Below are 19,709 nucleotides of genomic sequence, written 5' to 3'. Positions count from 1 at the left end.
GTACAGGAAGATATTCACCCTTCTGTTTGACTTCTATTGAGATGGGAATGTGGCCCAGGTTTCCTGGTCATGAGGTCTGGAGCAGCCAAAGTATTGGATTTGGAATGTGTGTCATGGTTTTCTTTTTTGCCTTCAGATGTCCTTTGGTATCTCTGTCATACTTACCCAGAGCTGCTGTGGCTGCATTTCCTTATGGTGGGGTGCTGGCTGGAACCTTGGAGAATGCGTCCTTCTGGGAGCTAAAAACAGATTTTTCTCATAAGCCTCATGTGCTGTCCTTGGAGCCAGGGGGCTTTGTAGACTTTCAGACAGAGAGCAGCACTCGACACTGCCTTGTGACTTACAGGCCTGGTGAGTTCTGAAGTTCTTGGGGACCTGCTATTTTGGTGGTTGGGGGAGATTTGTACAGGAAAGAAGACATTTCCCTTTGAGTGGCTTTGGTAAGCCTCTCCAAGGCTGACAGGCGGGGTGGGTTGAAACCGTTGGTACTACAGTGGAAATGATGGCTCCCGTTTCCTCCAGAGTCAGTCCACTTCCCTACCGTGTATTGGGAAGCTCTCTGCCTTGTGCTTCTGGAGTCCATTGCACTCACCTTCAGGTCACTTCCATCTGCTCCTCATGTCACCTAAGAAAAAGGTCCAGGTGGAAACAGCCTAATACCAGAGCAGGTTTTTAGTTGTTCCATTTTTGAGGCCAGCAAAGTTAAGACTGACAGTCATGGCTTTGTGGGACTGTCTAGGCAGATGAACTTCACCATCTCCAAATCTAGGGATAGAACTCTGAACAGCTATTAAATTTACAGGCTTGTTTTGTTCTCACCTTTAAAAAAAAATCTGTATTCCTGATGAACCATGTTGGTGGTCAGTTTAATGAGGGTTTGCCTTTTTAATTTGGTCTTGAGATCTCAAGAGAGCGGCTGTAAATTCTAGCCCTGCTCTAATGGGATTCTAGATATGTAGTAATGATTAGTTATGGTATGTCTTTGTTCTGACAGGCACCTAATATCTGAAATTCTGACCTGTAACTAGGTGTCTCTCTCACAGGAAATTTGTTGATACCTTTGTTGTGACTCTTACCTGGTCTGAGTCCAATTTATTCCTACCTAGACAGCTATTGTCTGAGAACCCCGACCAGATCAGAAGGTAGATACTGGGGTTGGAGAGATGGCTAAAAGGTTAAGAGCACTGGCTGCTCTTCCAGAGGTCCTGAGTTCAATTCCCAGCAACCACATGCTGGCTCACAACCATCCATAATGAGATATGGTGCCCTCTTCAGGTGCACAGGCATACATGCAGACAGAACACTGTATACATAATAATTTTTGTTTTGTTTTGTTTTTTGTTTTTGGAGACAGGGTTTCTCTGTAGTTTTGGTGCCTGTCCTGCAGCTCACTCTGTAGACCAGGCTGGCCTCGAACTCAGAGATCCGCCTGGCTCTGCCTCCCAAGTGCTGGGATTAAAGGCGTGCGCCACCATCGCCAGGCTAATTTTTTTTTTTTTTAAGAAGATAGGTGAGACACAGGCAGCACATCAAAACTCATAAGATAACAAAAGGAAGTTTACTACTTAAAGCTCCAAGGAAAAGAGCATACTTTGTAGGGCCCTTGGGAACAAGAAGGAGCCATCTGGGGTATATAAGTTCCATCAGTGGGTCTAGAGGGGGGGAAAAAGAGAGCTTGTAAGACTGTCTTTATTAAGGCTTTTGGACACTGTCCTTTAAACTTTCAGGGGGAGGAGGGAATTGGCTAGTTTAAAGAAAACATGAATAGGGGAACTTATTTCTATGACTGACATCAACCATTGTGTCTTATTTGTGATCAACAATTTTAGAATGTGTTGAATTTTGACTTAGATGAAGAACAAGTGGAATATATAGCAAACAACCAACCACTCACATATTTTTATTTTTTCATTTTATGATTTTTTGAGACAGTCTTACTGTGTGTACTCTTGGTTCTCTATAGTACCACCAACCTCAAACTTGTATCAGTCCTTCAGCCTCAGTCTCTGAAGTGTTGGAATTATTGACTCACCATGCCTGGCTAATGGAGAAGCCTCTGTGTACACTTATTTTATTTTGTTTTATTTTTTTTGGTTTTTCGAGACAGGGTTTCTCTGTGTAGCTTTGCGCCTTTCCTGGAACTCACTTGGTAGACCAGGCTGGCCTCGAACTCACAGAGATCCTCCTGGCTCCGCCTCCCGAGTGCTGGGATTAAAGGCGTGCGCCACCACCGCCCGGCCACTTATTTTATTTTAAGTCAGGCCTAAAACTGGGTTCCAAGGTGGATTGTCAGGTTTGTCACGTTGACCGTCAAAGTGCCCACTTGTGGGTAGATCTCATCACTGCACATTTGTTTTATTTGGGAAACTGTTACAGTTACTTCTGGCCTTTTGGTTCTTACAAATCATGCTCAGACTTACATAGAAAGCTTGAAGGTCGGGGCTAGAGAGGTCGTCTAGCAGTTAAGAACACTGACTGCTCTTCTGGAGGACCTGAGTTCAATTCCCAGGACCCACGTGGCAGCTCACAACTGTCTGTAACTCCAGTTGTAGGGGACTCATCACCCTCATATGGACATACATGCAGGCAAAACACCAATGCAAATAAAATAAAAATAGATAATAAAGCTGGAAGGGGGGAGTCCCATTTTCCCCCCAGCGTTTGTCTCTCAGAAGTACCTGAGGTAACTCTACTTATTATAGCTAATGGAGTACTTAGAATACTTGAAAAATAAATTCCCCAGGAAGTCTCAGAAGATACAATGATTATACAAAACCAGTGCATTTCTAGAGTTGTTTCTCAAGTAGGAAAAACCTATTGCAGATAACTTCCTGTAGTCAAAAGGTTTCTCCAGTCCCTCCCAGCCACATGACCGGGATAAATCTCTCACCCACAGTCCTGCAGCCACTTACATAATAACCATTCAGAGGCTTAATATTAATTGTCAGTTGTATGGCCTATGGCAGGCTTCTCTCTAACTAGCTCTTCTAACTTAACCCATTTCTATTGATCTATAAGTTGCCATGTGGCCGTGGCTTACAGGTATTTTCACATCTTACTTCGTGGTGGCTAGACTCTGCCTTTCTCTTTTCCTATCTCTCTCCTTGGATTTTTCCACCTGCCTCTAAGCTGCCTTGCCATAGGCCAGTGCAGCTTTATTAACCAATAGGAACACCATATTTTCAGTGTACAGAAAGATACCTCCTAGCAACTTCCTTTATCCTAGTCCAGGCTTCTGAATTTCATTGGTGCTGTGTTGTATTTGCTTTGTCGGTCTTGTGGGTTTAATGTATTTAGTTTTTTTCCCCAGCTAGGTTGTAAGTATTTGAGGTTCAGGTACTTAATTTCTTTTGTATCATCTCCATGAGGTAACACCAATTGCTCTATCTCATAGATAAAAGCCACAACACCATACGAAATGTGCTATTGGAGATGTCTTACAAACTAGATGATGCTGGAGAACCAGTTTGTTCCTGCCTTCCTGTGCAAACGTTCCTTGGGGGACCCACTTGCAAACTTTTGACCAAAAATGCCATCTTCCAAAGCCCAGAGAATGATGGCAATCTCCTAGTGTGTACTGGGGATGAAGCATCCAAGTCTGTCCTGGTGAGCCTGTTTTTATTTTGTATTTAAAAATCGTTTGGGGTTTGAGGGCCCAGGCCTAGCCTAGTGGCAAGAAGGCACTTGCCTAGCATATATGAAGGAGTCAGTCCCAGCCACCACCACACCAGTCTAAAGGTAATAAGGCAGAGAGCAATACCAGAAGATGCCCGTGGTTTCTAAACGCACAAGCCAAGCAGGGGCACACATATAAATATATACATGTGTACACCCAAAACTATCACTGGTATGTAATGATTGTACCATAGGTGTTAAACAATATGAAGTACTAGTAAAAGTAAAGGGAAGAAAGCAGGATTGTTAAAACATCCATGTACTTACGAAGTTTCCTGGGAAGTTGGCTCATTTGGTAAAATGTAAAGTACTTGCCATGAAAACATGAAGACCTGGATTCCCTAGTGCTCATGTAAAAAGCCAGGCAAGGCAGGACATACCTGTAGTACAAGACCTTGGGAGGTAAGGCAGACATTCAAAGCCAGCCAGTGCACGGTGAGACCCTGTCGAGGGCGGGAGAAGAGAGAAGAGTGAGTCTGGTGGTGGTTTATTGTTACTTTAATATATTTTATTTTTGAGCCAGGGTCTCATTGTATACTCACTATAGATCTTGCTGGCCTCAAACTCAGATCTGCTTGTGTCTGCCTTCTAAATGCTGGAGTTAAAGGCATGCCTGACATACCTCAAGTGTTAAAAACTGTAGCATATGATGTTGGGGGGTGTACTCCAGTGCACAGGTAGAGGTCGTAGAACAAGTGTGTAGACGTGGTTCTCCTTCCACCTTTACCTGGGTTCTGGGCATCTAACTCAACAGACTTGCATGGCAAGTTGTTTTTCTCACTGAGCTACCTCACTGGCCCTATTTTAGATACTTTACAAGTTTCTTGTAATAAATGTTCTAGGAAAGAAAACACTTGCTAGAATGTATGTTCCATGGCTGGAGAGATTGTTCAGCAGTTAGGAGTCTGTTAGAGTCCTCTTCTGGAGGATCCAAGTTTGGTTCCCAACACCTAAATTAGGAGGTTCACAGCCAGCTGTAATTTCAACTCCAGGAGATCCACATTCTTCTACAGGTACCCCATATAGACACACATAATTAAATTAATATATATTTTTAAATATAACTTTGAGGATAGAGATAGTGGTCTTATTGACTCTTCTGTCTAGAAGAGACAGTATCTAGAAGACTTCTAGCACATAGGTGAAAGAAAAGAGTCCTTGACTTGCTTGTCAAGCGTAGGGGGTGCTAGTTTTGTACAGTGCTAAGCTAACATTAGAGACTGTTGTCCCCGCCGGGGCTGACTAGCTGCTGACTGTTTCTGCTTGCTGTTTTTAAGTTGTGGAATGGTGGCAGTGGCTCATTGCTGCAGGACCTGAAGACTGATCAACCTGTCTTGGACATCTGCCCGTTTGAAGCAAATCAGAACAACTACTTGGCCACCTTAACTGAGAAGGCTGTCAATTTTTATAAATGGGAGTGAGCGTGGTCTCGAGACCTTCCAGACACGCTGCTGGTTAATGTTAAGTAGGTTTTTAGCACCTAGTAGCCCTGAACAAGATACCTGTTTGTATGTTGTAACTAGAACTTTTGGATCATGGGTTCATTTGGATTAATGTGATTCTAGGTCATGGAGACACTAAGATTGTGTATGCTATTTGCACCAAAAAAAGTACCTTTGTGAATCTTGCCTGAAAATTCTTTATTTAAATTCTGCAGGATCTTACCGTCCTCTCAACTAACTGTTATTTAGGATGTGAGTGTGCACAGCATTTTGGGGCTGTGATACCCAACCAGCCTGAATTGTCTTGGGTAGAATTTGACTTATTTTCAAGTTTGAGTGCTCATAACCTTTTAATGACTTGATCTCACCTACACCCCTGCGCTGTCTGCCCCCAGTGTCTGGCACTTCACCTGTGGTGTGTGTTGTAGCAACAACAGTTACATTCCAGGTACACATGCCTACTAGAATGTTGACAAGTCCAATGATGGAGGTAGCTGACCAGCTAGCAATGTGTAGAGCCAGCAGCTAAATCTTGTGTGCATTAAGTTCATTGTGATCACTGTAACAGATAAAGGAAAGGACTAGTTGTTTGAACAATTGTGAAAAATTTAGATTTTTCTACTTAGACTCCTCAGGGGTTTTTATTCCCCACCAGGCCAGTGCTTAAAGACATACAGTTCCCAGCCCAGGTAAAGGCTTCCTTCCCATGTGAAATGTTTGATTCTGAGTTCCTTTGATTTGCCTCCCAATTTTGATTTGCCTCCCAACCAGTAAAGTGGTTATTCTCAGGAAGATAGGAGTGAGTGGTTAGACCTATGGATGACAGAAAGGATGACACTTAGAAACTTCCTTCTGCTGGTCCTGAACTGTCCAGCATTTAGAATTATTATGCTCAGGTTCCTTTGTCTACTTTGCCTTAGGCTACTCCACTATACCACTGCCCCTAGAATACCTTGTCTCAAAGTGTAAACAACATGGCTGTCTCAAGTTTTTGTTGGTGAGGCACTATCCTTTTTAATAATAAAAGTTCTGTCCTACCTATCAAAGTCCTGAGCTGTTTGGGGGATCGTTATTAACAGCAAGGAATTGTTAAGGTTACTTTTCCCAGGGTTCCAAATTGTGGCTGTATGTATTTAATGAAACCTTCTATTTGAAGATTCTTGGGTTTTTTTTTTTGGGGGGGGGGTGTTGTTTGTGTTTTTAATTTTAAAGCTTTAAAAATGTCAGCTTCCACAGCTTGGGGGAAAGCCCCCCTCCCTCCCTCCCTTTTAAAAGTAACTGCCTAAGTAAGCCTGGAGCTTCAGGGGCAGGATAGGATTTAAATTAAATAGAACTCGAGTAACTTCAGCAGCTGGCCACAGAGAAAGCTGGGGGTGTCAGGTTTGCCTGGGGAAGGGTTAAGATTTGACTTGCCTTGAAGAATGTTTAACTAAGGCTGACTGGGGAGATTTACTACCACAGAAGCTAAAGCAAATCAATATCAAGCCTTGCCACTTTTTGCATTTCTACAATAAAATTGGATTCAGGTAGGAAGGTGCCAGGGTCTCTCGCTTGTTTTTTGCTCTATCACTGAGCTGTATCAGAAACCCAGATCTGTGTTCTGGAAGCAGATTCACATGCTGGACTGATTATCTAAAGAAAACCTTACCCTGCCCCCACCATTACTTGCAAGAAACTTCATCTCTAGACCCAGCCTCTAATCTTCTTAGCACCAGCAGGATGTTTGTTTTTAAGTCTTGTCATAATACATTGGGATTTCTGAATATTGCCGTGTTTCATTGTTTGTTGTAAAGTTAGCAAAATAAAGAATCTGCCATGTGTAACACCAACCCGTGTCTTCTGCCTGTGTCTAGTAGAGGCAGGAGTATACCTGCCTCGTGGGAGTTGGGAAGGGGAGTATAATCTTACTCTAGTATGTTCTCCATCTCATCCAGTACTGGACATAAATTACACAGGATGTCCCTAGAGCTGAAGTAACATTTAATTCACTGTTTCTTTACTTGTCTAATTTACTGCTCCCGAGCCAGTAGCACAGGCTGGACCGTAACTCCCCACATAGGAAAGCCTGGCCTTGCTTCTACCTAAGCTGCCAAGCACCGGGGTGTACTTGCAGGTGTGCTCCACTGTGCCCAATGTAAATATTTTACCTAAACTGGTGAGGCTCCAGCTGCCAGTTCTTTTTTGCTGTTGCTAATTGGAAGCTGCCTTTGCCTCTTAAATAACCTAGGTATGGGAACACATACTTGTAAGCCCAGCACTGGAATCTGAGGCTGGAGGATCGCGAGTTTCAGGCCAGACTGAGTTACATACTGAGGATATACTCCTCAAACTTTCTTGCTTGCTGGCTATTGCTGTAAATTGAGGAGCCCGTAAGGTGGAAGAAATGGGAATTATTTATTTTATTTCTTAAAATTATTTGCCAATCCTTTGACAGGGGTATTAGTGAGCAGGTGTAGGCCCTTGGGTTCCACCTGCTCAGCACAGTTCTAGCCACTTGCTTCAGATTGTCTTCTGTTTCAAATCAGGGTTCTGTTGGTACAAACAGGCTCTGTAGTTAACTGGAAAAGCTGGAAATGTCTTCCAGTTTAAAAAAAAAAAAAAACAAGAGTGAGTATACTGGATTCCAAGAGGACAGAATCTAAAAGTATAACCATACTGTTATTACAAAGCCAACTGTTTCAAGGAAAGAGGGAGTTCTGGGGTATAAATAAATCCCAAATTGCTAAGAATCCTAACAGCATTTTTATTTATATTTTTTTAAAGTTATTGTGTTTCTATCCGTGGCTGGTCTGGAACTTAAAATGTAGTTATCCTTGTAGACCAGACTGGCCCTAAGTGCTGGGATTAAAGGAGTACAAAGTACATCCTAATGGGTAAAGAATGTGAATTATTCATTACAAGGAAGAAATAGCTTTAAAATCCTAATGAAATTAAAACCAGGCATGCCAGCATTCTAGAGACTGGGCAGGAGGATCTCAGGTTCAAGGCCAGCATGGAGACAAATATTCCTGTGTCCCCTGCTTCCCCCATCCCACCCCCAGGAAATGGCATGCACACGGTGTTTCAGTTTTACATGTCCTGGTTCTTCTACCCTACTTATACTACTGATAGCCAAGTTGAAGTTAAAAACCTGGGGAGGGCTGGAGAGAAGGCCCAGTAGTTAAGAGCACTTGCTGCTTTTGAGAGGATCTGGGTTCAGTTCCTATGACCGAACAACTATCTTAACTATAGTTCCAGGGAATCCAGTGCCTTCTGACCTCCAAGTGCACCAGGCAAGCATGCAGTGCACATACATAACATTCAGGCAAAGCACAAGTACAAATCTTTTTAAAATTGTTTAAAATGTTAAAGCTCATTTTGATTCCAGGTTTCTGTCTCCAAGACAGTGTAGGCAGATCACCTTTGTGCTGAAAAATAAAAGTCATACACATTGTAGCACAGTTTGTCCAGCAGTGGACACTAGGCAGAAAGACTGTCCTAGAGGGTTAGTGTAGGCCACAAACAACATCTGTATTTGGATAAGAGAAATGGTGGACAGAGAGGGGGAAATAAGATTTCAAGATGGTGGCCCTGTTTCAAAAAAATAAAATGGTTAAAAAGACCTGGAGCCTGGAGCTTTATCTAAGCAAAGCTCTGTGAATTGCCAACAATTGGATAAGCTTACAATTAAAAAGTTATAATTAGAAGCTTTGGGCATCCTGGCTGCCTAGATTATATACTAAAAACTTGTCTTAAAAAAATAAAACTACACCCTCAGACTCTTCCCAATGCTTATAGACCCCACTGTCTGACTAAAATGCAGTCAGTATCAGAGTGATACCTTCAGAAGATAGCTGCTCGGGTGGTATGATGGTGTGATTCAAGTCTTTTCTCTTAAATGTGGCCTAAAAATTAGTTGTTCAAAACCAGATAAATGCACATCTGTAATCCCAGTACTTGGGAGAGACAAGAGGATTAAGGAGTTCAAGGCCTCCTTCACTACATACTGAGTTTGAGGCCAGTCTGGGCTACATGAGACCCTGTCTCAAAAAAGCGTCCCCTGCCAAGCAATAAATCTCAAGGATTGGTTGTGCCCAGGAATAGATGAGAAGAGATGATAACGGGCAGGAGAGAAGTAGGTACAGAATCTAAACCCAGTGAAGTTCAGGGACCTGATTTATCCTGGTGGCCATGACCCCATTTCTTCTCATAAAAGGGACACCCTAACTGTTAAGATAATGTGAATCTACTTATCACTAGGCAATCATGCCCCTGCCTCAATTCCCCCTCTTTTTCAGTGTCAGGAGAAACACCAGAAACTAACTTTTGTTTCACTGATAAGAGGAACTACAGCTAGGTGTGGTGGTGGTTCATGCCTATAATTCCAACTCTAGGTGGAGGCCCAATGATCAGTTGAGTCATCCCTAAGTGACCAGGCAGTGGAGGTGCACGCCTTTAATCCTAGCACTTGGGAGGCAGAGGCAGGCACATTTCTGTAAGTTTGAGGGCAACCTGATCTGTGTATTGAGTTCCAGGCTAGCCAGGACTATATAGTGAGATGCTCTCAAAAACAAAAATTGCCACAAAAAAACAACCAACCACCACAACAAAACACACAAGAATAATGCACACAAAAATATTTCTATTCTAGAAAAGGTTTTCTTCAAGTATGCAGAATGCAAAGTAGTAATGGATAACCTTGATCTCACCAGGGAATATTTTAAGATTTATAATGGCTGATCTATTGTAGTTTTGCTCTTTAATCTAGGGCAAGGTCCTTCTTCCTAAGATGTCTGTCCCACTGGGCTATGGCTTTCTCCAGGAATTTCAGTCTGGGAGAAGGAAAGGCTAAAGCCTGGTGCCAGCTAGGAGGAGAGAGGGGGAACTTGGGGAGTACTTGGTGGGGAGGGCACATTCACACAGTTCTGATAACTTATCAAGACCACTTTGCAAGAGACAGTGAAGTCAAGAGAACAATGGGTCGGTGATGGCCAGGAGCACACCTTAACCCCTTGACTGGGATTGCTTAGCTGTGCATTGGAGATTATATAAACCTAAACCTCATGTCCCCACTGAAGGAAGATGGACTTGGAGGAATCACTGAACCTTTTTATTCCTCTTCCCAAAGTAGCTACATTGACTACATTTCCCTTTCTGTTTTTCTTATCACTTGTCTGCTTAATTGCCTTTAATCCCAGCACTCAGGAGGCAGAGGCAGGTGGATCTCTGAATTAGAGGCCAGCCTGGGCTACAGAGCAAGTTCAGGACAGCCAGAGCTACACAGAGAAACCCTGTCTGAAAAAACCAAAGAAGAAGAAAAAATACTATCTCCTATATGGACTGTCTTCTGATGAACTGTCACATGTGGAGAATCCATTCAAAATGTACTCCTTTTTCAGTAAGACTTGTCCTTTAGGACCAACTCTGTCCATTGCCTCCTTAAACGTTCTAGGAGCCTATAAGAGCTGACCCCTGCCCAGGACTTACCCATCACTCCTTCTTCTCATTGCAACCACCAAGACCTAGCATGGCCTTGAATTTGCAATCATCCTGCCTTAGCTGGGATTACAGACCTGTGCCTTCATACCTAACCCTAGTCCTTCCTTATAAATGCCATTCCCATCTCCTCAGGGTCTTAAATTAGTCCTTTTTTGTTCTGGAACTTACTCTGTAGACCAGTCTGGCCTTGAACTCAGAGATCCACCCGCCTGTCTCCCAAATGCTGGGATTAAAGGTGTGTACCACCACCACCTGGCATTGAATTTGGTTCTTAACTTCTTTGGAACATTTTAGATCCAATTCTTTACCATCTTCATGGGGGTGTGTGTGTCTTAGTTATCACTCAAACAGCCTTTCCCCCAACCTCTGCCTTGTCTCACTATACAGCTTTTATGGTTCTTCATAGCACTTGCACTATTTGAAATTATCTTACATCTATTGTTATTATCAGAAATCTTGCCTGTTTCTGCCTCCGGAGTGCTGAAATTCAAGGCTTAAAGGTATGCACCAAGCACCACACCCCACTGTCTTAACATTTTTCTAGCTGTCCCTATTGCTTATCCCTTACATATGACAGCTCTTAAGCAATGCCTGACATATTTAGAAAATGTTCATCAGCAGATGTGGTGGCTCAGTTTGTAATCTCAACCCTTGGGAGGCCAAGGCAAGAGGATCCGGAGACCAAGGCCACTTTGGGCTACACAGTGAGATATAGGCCAGCCTGGTCTCTGTATCAAGGCCCTTTTTCCAAAAACTAAGACAAAAATAGTCAGCAGTATCTACTGAATAATTAAATTAGAGATCTTAAAACAGTATAAGGAGTAAAAACAATTCCTACTTCGATTTTAGAGGTAGTGTATTTTATTAAGTCTAGGGGCTGAACCTAGGGCCTTACATGCTAAGCACATGCTAAACCACTGAGCTATGTGCCCAGGTACTCTGTGTGTGTGTGTATGTGTGTGTGTGTGTGTGTTCACAGGTGGAACTTGCAGTGTTTCTCTTCATGTCTTGCTCCTCTCTCCCAAGTGCTGGAATTACAAGGCATGAGCTACCATGCCTGGCTTGACATAGTGTATTTTATACTGAAAAGTTAATGGGGCCAGAAGGCCTTAGTAAAAATCAACCATCTCTCGTCTGGTTGGAGTCTATGCCTTCTGTAAGGTCTAGATTTGTGGGACACAGCCTGAGCTGGCCAGGTTCCCAGATTTCTCCGTGTCTTGTTTCTTGGTCACTGAGACTTTAAGATAGATTTATCTTCCTCCCTATCACTAGACACAATCTGTGGCTTGGTGTAGGATTTGTTCAGTGCAAGATGAAAGATAGGCAACCGCTGCCTTCTCTGAGCAGACTGTCAATCTCTAGCCTCATACTGGCTTAAAATAATCTCCCACTTGTTATCTGAGCACTTTCAAACCCAGTATTGAAAATTAATGGCCCTTAGTAACCTCAAGGACTTCTGGTGATGTAGATGTTTGAGATTTAGTATGTCATGTGAATGCTATGAAGTATATTTATCAAGTCCATCCTGAGCTACTTTAGTCCATGATTAAGTTTAGGGGAACCTCCAGATACTTTTGTGGTAATAATAAGGGCAAGTGCTGTGGAAATGCCATCATAACTTCCATTCCTAGAGATAAGAGACCAGGACCAGCCACAGTGGGCAGTTTGAACCTACAGAGTGTTCTCAGGGGTTTCCTTTCCCAACTCTTAAGCCCTTATCCAACTCTTCTGGTTCTAGTCTAGTATTAACTATCCATTTATGGTTTCAGAACAGCAGAAGCTGTAGTTTTATGTTTGTTTGGCTTTTTCGTTTGTTTTCTTTTTTAGACAGGGTCTCACTATGAAGCCCTGGCTGGCCTGGTCTGGCACTTGCTATGTATGTCTGGCTGACATCAAATTCAGAGATCCATCTATTTCAGCCTCCTGAATGCGGGGATTAAAGTCATGCTCCACCACATATTTTTTTTGTTTGTTTTGCTTTAAATGTTTTTTATTACTTATTTTTGTGTATTGGTGTTTTGCCTGCATGAGTGTTTGTGCACCATGTGCATGCAGTTCCCACAGAAACCAGAAGAGGGCACTGGAGCCCCCTGGGACTGCAGTTATAGACAGTTTTTAGCTCCCATGTGGGTGCTGGGAATCTAATTCCAGTTTGTTAACCTGTATTTTTAAATATGCTGATCAGTAGAGAGCTCATGTCTCAAGTTGTCTTCATTTAACACTAACATTCTGAATTGCTGGAAGGGGATAAAAGTGTACCAGGGTGGCAGGATCAGGGGTTCTAGTGGAAAACTGTCTGCAGACTAGCAGAGTTCGTTCTGGGCAGTTCATTTCATCTCTCTGTACAGAGCCATTAATATCTCCCCTCAATACAAAGATTTCTCAGTTCAATTAGAACCTAACCTTTGTGATGCCGGCTTAGGTGACAAGCTGGATGTGAAGAGGCTTCCCGAAGCTTGAAGCTCTCAACCTAAGAAGGAGGGGTCACTAGTGTGTAGTGAGGCGATGTTGAAGATGTTGCATATAGCTCAGCAAGAGTATTTGCTGATACAAGCTTAACCTGTGTCCCCAAAGGCATGTTTTTGCCAATTCCTTTCATCCTTTAAATGTGAGTCTGGTTGGGCGTAGTGGTTTACGGGAGGCAGAGGCGGTGGATCTCTGCGTTGGAGACCAGCCTGGTCTACAGAGTGAGTTTCAGGTCAGCCAGGGCTATGTAACAGTGAAGTGAGACCTTGTTTCAAAAACAGAAGAAAAAAAAAAAGGGGGGGGGGAGTGGACATCTAAATTCTGGTTCTTAACTAAGATTCCAGGCATGGCCCTTGAAGTTTAATAATATTGACTATAGCTTTTGGAATTCCATGTTACAGGCCAGGTATTTTCCTTACCTTTTTTTTTTTTTTTTTTCAAAACAGTCTCAAACTGCACCTACCTTCCCTTCCTGAGTGTTAGATCACAGGCGTATGCCACCACACCCGGTTTATGCAGGGCAGAGAATCAAACCCACGGCTTTGTGCATGCTAGGAAAACACTCTGTAGCAACTGACCTACATCACCAACCCCTCCTTGTTTTTTTATCCATAATGCTCACAGTTTTACTTTACATCTGAGCAATCACCTAGAAGGCCCACGAGCAAGGATTATTATGACTTACGTGCGCTTAACCTTCACTCAACTGCCGTCTGGTTCTCTAAGGTAAGCAAGGTCAGACACAAAGGGAGGCGCTCAGATCTCGCAATACATCTGGTTTTGAAGTTCATCTCCAAACACACAAAAGTTTTTTTTTTTTTTTTTTTTTTTTTTTAGTCCCTCTTCCTCCCAAGTCTCTGAACCGGAGAAATATCCACCGGCCATCTTGGTTGGGGGCAGCCTAAATTCATTTCTTTTTTTTTTCTTCTCCATGACGATCAAGAGAATTAGAGCATGGTGCCCCTACTCAGGGTTTTCAGGGCAGCTCCAGCAGCTCCTCCGGGAAGGAGAACCACTTTCCCGCCAGCCAGGTCCAGGGCGTGGGCCCTCCTCGGCTCTCTCTGCGCCCGGGGCGCTACGGCTCGCTGGGGGAGGAGCCACGCCGGCCCGCGGCTCCGCCCCTCATTTAAATACACGTCGCCGGCGGGTGCGTCGAGCTCGCCGCGAACCCAAGATGGCGGTGTGTGGACGTGTACGGAGGATGTTTCGCTTGTCGGCGGCGTTGCAGCTGCTGCTGCTAGCGGCAGCCGGGGCCCAGAATAACCACGGCCAGGGACAGGGTCTGGGGGCCAACATCGTATCTTTCCTAGGGCAAGCTGGAGGCGGCAGCCCGGCGGGGCAGCAGCCACCTCAGCTGTCTCAGTTATCGCAGCAGCAGCAGCAGCCGCCTCAGCAGCAGCAGCAGCAGCAGCAGCCTCCGTACCCGGCGGGCGGGCCCTCGGCCCGGCGGGGCGGAGCGGGGCCCGGCGGGACTGGCGGAGGCTGGAAGCTGGCGGAGGAAGAGTCCTGCCGAGAAGACGTGACCCGGGTGTGCCCCAAACACACCTGGAGCAACAACCTGGCGGTGCTCGAGTGCCTGCAGGACGTGCGGGAGGTGAGGAGGTGGGACGGGCCTGGGAGGAGGGCCCGGCCTGGCGTGGGCTGGAGGGTGTCGCCGGCCTGGAAGCCGTGGATGCCGGGCTGCAGCGTCCCGAGCTGTTTTCCATTAGGGCTGTGCTCGCGCCTCGCTCTCTTCTCTGTCCCTCACTCCCGGGTGCATTCGGGCAAGTGGACCCTATCTCTACTTCCTTCCTTCCCCGATCCCGTACTTCGCTCCCTGTCGCGGTGTTCTGGGATCGAGACCTCGACTCACGGCCTCAGTAGGCGAAGGCCTAGGAGCATGTTTCTGTTTGCGCTCCTGTCTTTTGTGTGATGGTCTATGCAGAGTGGCTCCTCGCCGAAAGAATGCCAGTTTAGGATTTTTGCTATCCGTTTCGACCTCGACAGTTTGAAGCAATGCATTTCAATGTAAAAAAATGGTCGACATAGTCAAACTGTTAAAGGTAGATCTGCTGTTTATTTAGCAGTAGATACTTGGTTAGGTAACCTGGGTTCTCTTCTAGTGTGTATGTAGTAAAGAGCCGAATTTACTGTTTTTACCACATTCCTTGGTAATTGGTAAATCCTTATTATTTACCTGGTGCTGAAACTATGCTTTTTTTTTTTTCTTCACTTCCTGTGATCAGTTTGTAAAGGACCTCATTTTTTAGACTATTCCTTTATGTTGCTTGGAACCCTAAAGCTTGAGAAAGTTGCAGGCAGCATTTGAAGCTATAATAAATATACAGTGTTTGTGATTGTGTGGTGGGGCCTTTCTGAAGTCTGAATATAGTTGTTTGTTTTTGAGAGATCTGCTGTGTAGCCCAGGCTGGCCGGCCACCTACTGGAGGCATCTTCCTCTGACCGGACAACTTCGCCTAGTTTGAAATAATTGTAACAGTACCTATTAATGAGCTCAAGTTCTCATATTGCTTGGTGTGGTTCAATAAAAGACACTGATAACTTTTCTAGATATGGTGCAACAGACATGAGTGCATATTGGTAGAAATCCTTTTTTTTTTCCAAAGGTTTAGTTAAATAGGATTAATCCCAAAGGTTGGCAAAAAGAAGCTGCTGTTCGATCATTTCATTTGGAATAGTGTGTCTTCGGGGTTGTTCGAGGCCACAAGGGGACCACTGGTTTGAAGACATTTGCTAGTCTTGCTGCTTTATTTAGTATTATATACCTTCTTGATGGTGTACCCGTTTGTTTAATCCAGGCACTTGAGAGGCAGAGGTTGGCAGATCTTTCTCTGAGTTTGAGGCTAGTCTGTTATAAGTAGAGAGTTCCAGACCAGCCAGGCCAACGTTAAGACTATTTACAAAAAAAAAAAAAAAAAAAAAAAAAAAAGGTGAGGCAGAAGAGGAAAAGACATACAAAATCAAAATCAAGGGCCAAAGAGTTTCCAGAGCCACCAGAGTTCTCATGTATAGCTTGAAGACTAGGAGGTAGATATAGCCCCCGACACCCCCTCCCCCATTTTTTTTTTCTTTTTCGAAACAGGGTTTCTCTGTGTAGCTTTGGCTGTCCTGGAACTCGCTCTGTAGACCAGGCTGGCCTCAAACTCACAGAGATCCGCCTGGCTCTGCCTCCTGAATGCTGGGATCAAAGGCTTTTGTCACCACGGCTCAGCTATAGCCAAAATTCTTAACTCTGTCAAACTTCTTGGAATTTTCTATTTGATTTTTGAGGATACTTACTAGATGTTGTTCCCTTAAGCTAAGATCCTAATATCGGTCACTAAATACATTATTACTGGATTGTTGTAGAAATAAGATATTATGAGGGGAAAGTGGCAAAAAAGCCCAGTTTGGAGTGCCTAATGCTGTGTACATTATGGAGATCTGCAAACCTTCCCTTACAGGAGCACTGAATGGTCTGCACATAAAAGTATGTAGAGGCACACTCCATCTATAAAGAACAGACTTGTCTAATTTTGGAGTCTTTAACTTAGTATCTATTTTTTCTTAGATGACTTTCCATAAAGAAAATTACTCTGGTCTGAAAATGTAGTCACTGGTCTACCATTGATTTTAAGTTTCCATTTCCCAGTAAGGATATTTCAGTACACTCATCTTCTTCTTCTGTCAGGATCATATATAAAAACTCTGATGGTTGGCAACTATATTTCATGCCTTTTTTTTTGGGGGGGGGGGTTATGTTCCAGAGTACCTTCTTAAGTGCTGGAACTTAGAAAATATTGTTAGTTGGTAGAAGATGAGTAAATTGATGGATGTGATTTTATGTTCTAGAGGAAGAAAGTGTTATGTAAATTGGAGACCCACTATTTTGGGAGGAAGAAGCCAAATTTTTAGTATAATGATGGGCTTCACTTGCTCAACTGAGCACTCTACCATGGATCTATGACACCCCTTATCTATCTCTCCAGTTCATTTTTTGTTGTATTTTGTTTTCCAAGACAAGTTTCTCTGTGTAGTCCTGGCTGTCCTGGAATTCACTCTGTAGTCCAGGCTGCCCTCAAACTCAGATTTCTGCCTGTCTCTGCCTCCTGAGTGCTGGGATTAAAGGTGTGCCACTTGACTTTGACTTTTTTTTTAAAGACAAGGTCTCCACAAATCTCACTCTGTATCCCTGGCTGTCCTGGAACTCACTTTGTAAACAAGTTGGCAGGAACTCACAGAGATGCACCTGCCTCTGCCTCCTGAATGCTGGCATCAAAAGTGTGTGCCAATATTTCTGGCTCAAGACTGGTATTTTTAAAGCACATCCCAAATGTCATTTTATTCAGTGTGTGTCTGGAATCTTAAAACTATTTCTTAGTACTGTCTATGCATATATTAATCTCATAAAAGTTGTGAGTCACTAAGTCTTTGTTTAGGGTAAATACTTGGTATTTATTTAAGATGGGCTCTTTTATATGATGAGCAGAAAGTAAAATCTCAGTATTACAAACTTTTCTTTTTGAGACAGGGTCTTGTGTAACCCTGGCTGGCCTGGAACTCATTATTTAGACCAGGCTGGCCTGGAACTCAGAGATCTACCCGCCTCTGTCTCCTGAGTGGTAGGATTAAACAGCCCCTGCCGCTGGCTGTCAAACCCACGTCCACACTCAGTAGGTGAGCGTTTTTTTGTTCATTGTTTGTGTTGCAGGACTAAGGCTTGAACCCAGAGCCTCTCATATGCCAGGCACGAACACTACCACTGTGCTGTTTCTGGCCCTCATTTTACTTCCTCTTTCGAGTTTTGAGACAGGGACTCAATAAATTGCCAAGGCTGTCCTAGAACTCACTTTATAGCCCTTGTTGGTCTTGAAATTGACCTTAGAGGACTGAGACACCAGGCCCAGCTGTTAAACTGTTAATCATTCACTTGACTGTATACCTAGACCACACTGTCTTTATCTAGTTAATACTCTTGATAGTCCTGTGAGGTGGTTAGTGGTATTTTATTGTCTTAATTGAGAAGTGGGCAGCAACAGGCAATCTTGTCTTATTGTCTGTGGTGAAGCTGATGTTTACCAAGTCTTCTGACTGAGAGACTATATAGTTGATGATTCATGTTAGTGTTAGTATGTGGCTCTTGAAGATGCATGTGTATAAATAGATACAAAATAGGAAGGGCCATCTAGTGCAAGAATCTCTTTTCTTCGCTGTGAAAAGCAGTAGAGTAGCAGCAGCTTCTGTGCTCTGAAATAGTGTTGATTTCTCAGGCAGACAAGCCAGCAATATCAGATAATGCTAATTAACTACTGGTCTGGGTCTATCATGAAAAAAATTTCTGTGTAATGAAATAAATCTAAAATCCCAGCTCACCTGAACCAGGATTTTTATTACTGAAATAGAAGAATTAGTTATATTTCCCTGTTACTTAAATTGGCTCTATGAACAGCACAAAAAGTAAATTGGACCTTTGGTCAGTACTGCCATTAACTTTACCTGTCTGTCTGTCTGTCTATATCTGTTGTGTTTGATGTATGTGTTTGTATGCCTGCAGCATTAGGTGTCTTTTTCTAGCATTCTGCCACCTTTGTCAAGATTTTTTTTCTTTCAGATTTACTTATTTTTATTTTACGTAGATGAGTGTTTTGCCAGCATGTATGTATGTGTACCATATGGGTGCCTGGTGTCCACAGAGACCAGAAGAGGGCATTTGATCCCCTGAAATGAGAGATTTGGGTAGTTGTGAGCCATCAAGGACCCTGCAAGAGAAGCAAGTGATGATAGCCTCTGAGGGCTCTCTCTAGCCCTATTTATTTGTTGTCTATTTATTTTTAAAGAATTTAATGGGGTGGTAATTAATTTATCTGTCAGCAAATATTTACTGAATCCTGTATATAAGACACTGCTCATTGTTAGTAATATAGATATTGATAATAGCACTTATTGAGTGTTTCTCTTTTTGGTTTTTAGAGACAGGGCTTCTCTGTGTAGTCCTGGAACTAGCCCTGTAGACCAGGCTGGTAGAGGAGGAATTTTGCGACAGAGTCTTTTTCTGTATCATAGGCTGAACTTGAACTCAAGGCTATTCCTCAGACTTCTGAGTTCATACTAGGGTTATAAGGAGCTCAACTTTTTTTTTTTTGCCCAGGTTGCCCTAGAATTCCCTTTGCAGCAAGAGGGTGACCTCAAATTTCCAATCTTCCTGCCATCACCCACAATTACTGAGACTACAAGTGTGTGGCCACAATGCCCAGCTTTACTATTTTTATTTATTTTATTTTTTTAAAAAGATTTATTATGTATACAGTGTTCTGCCTGTATGTATGCTTGCATGCCAGAAGAGGGCACCAAATCTCTTTGTAGATGGTTGTGAGCTACCATGTGGTTGCTGGGAATATAACTCAGGATCTCTGGAAGAGCAGCCAGTGCTCTTAACCTCTGAGCTACCTCTCCAGCTCCACTCTTTTTATTTTTAAATGAGGGAAACAAGTTCAGTAACTTGACTTAAGTAAGTCTGTAAATTGTAAGATAGTGTTTATACTTCAGGACTGTACTATTTGGTGTGGTAATCACAAGCCTACTGTAGCTGTTGAACAGTTGAGCTGTATCTACTCTGAATTGAGGTATACAGTGTAAGGCACACACTTGATTTAGAAGATAGTGCAATTT

At 43.3% G+C, this 19,709-nt stretch overlaps 2 protein-coding genes and 1 long non-coding RNA gene across 5 annotated transcripts in view; 2 read left to right on the top strand and 1 right to left on the bottom strand.

The window, feature by feature from the left end:
• Rfwd3 (ring finger and WD repeat domain 3) overlaps nt 1-6,946 on the top strand; it is a 34,281-nt gene extending 27,335 nt beyond the window's left edge. For all 3 annotated transcript variants that reach the window (XM_037206280.1, XM_028891055.2, XM_028891054.1), the window contains exons 11-13: nt 137-351; nt 3,395-3,606; nt 4,953-6,946. In XM_037206280.1, the coding sequence (XP_037062175.1) occupies nt 137-351; nt 3,395-3,606; nt 4,953-5,096 (571 nt within the window). In that variant the 3' untranslated portion in view covers nt 5,097-6,946. The remainder of the gene's footprint in view (nt 1-136; nt 352-3,394; nt 3,607-4,952) is intronic.
• Nucleotides 6,947-7,501: 555 nt separating this feature from the next.
• Nucleotides 7,502-14,205, bottom strand: LOC119088085. The gene is made up of 2 exons (XR_005091672.1): nt 13,747-14,205; nt 7,502-7,694 (listed from the first exon to the last, which is right to left on the bottom strand). It is a non-coding gene; the product is annotated as an uncharacterized LOC119088085 (long non-coding RNA).
• The window catches only part of Glg1 (golgi glycoprotein 1), a 102,123-nt gene continuing 96,615 nt past the window's right edge, over nt 14,202-19,709 (top strand). Inside the window, exon 1 of the mRNA XM_028891048.2 lies at nt 14,202-14,655. Coding sequence (XP_028746881.1) covers nt 14,236-14,655 — 420 coding nt within the window. The 5' untranslated portion in view covers nt 14,202-14,235. The remainder of the gene's footprint in view (nt 14,656-19,709) is intronic.

The sequence above is a fragment of the Peromyscus leucopus genome, chromosome 5 (genome assembly GCF_004664715.2).
Source record: "Peromyscus leucopus breed LL Stock chromosome 5, UCI_PerLeu_2.1, whole genome shotgun sequence".
Lineage (NCBI taxonomy): Eukaryota > Metazoa > Chordata > Mammalia > Rodentia > Cricetidae > Peromyscus > Peromyscus leucopus.
The sequence above is the reverse complement of the archived record's forward strand: the minus strand, read 5'-3'. Positions and strand labels throughout refer to the sequence as shown.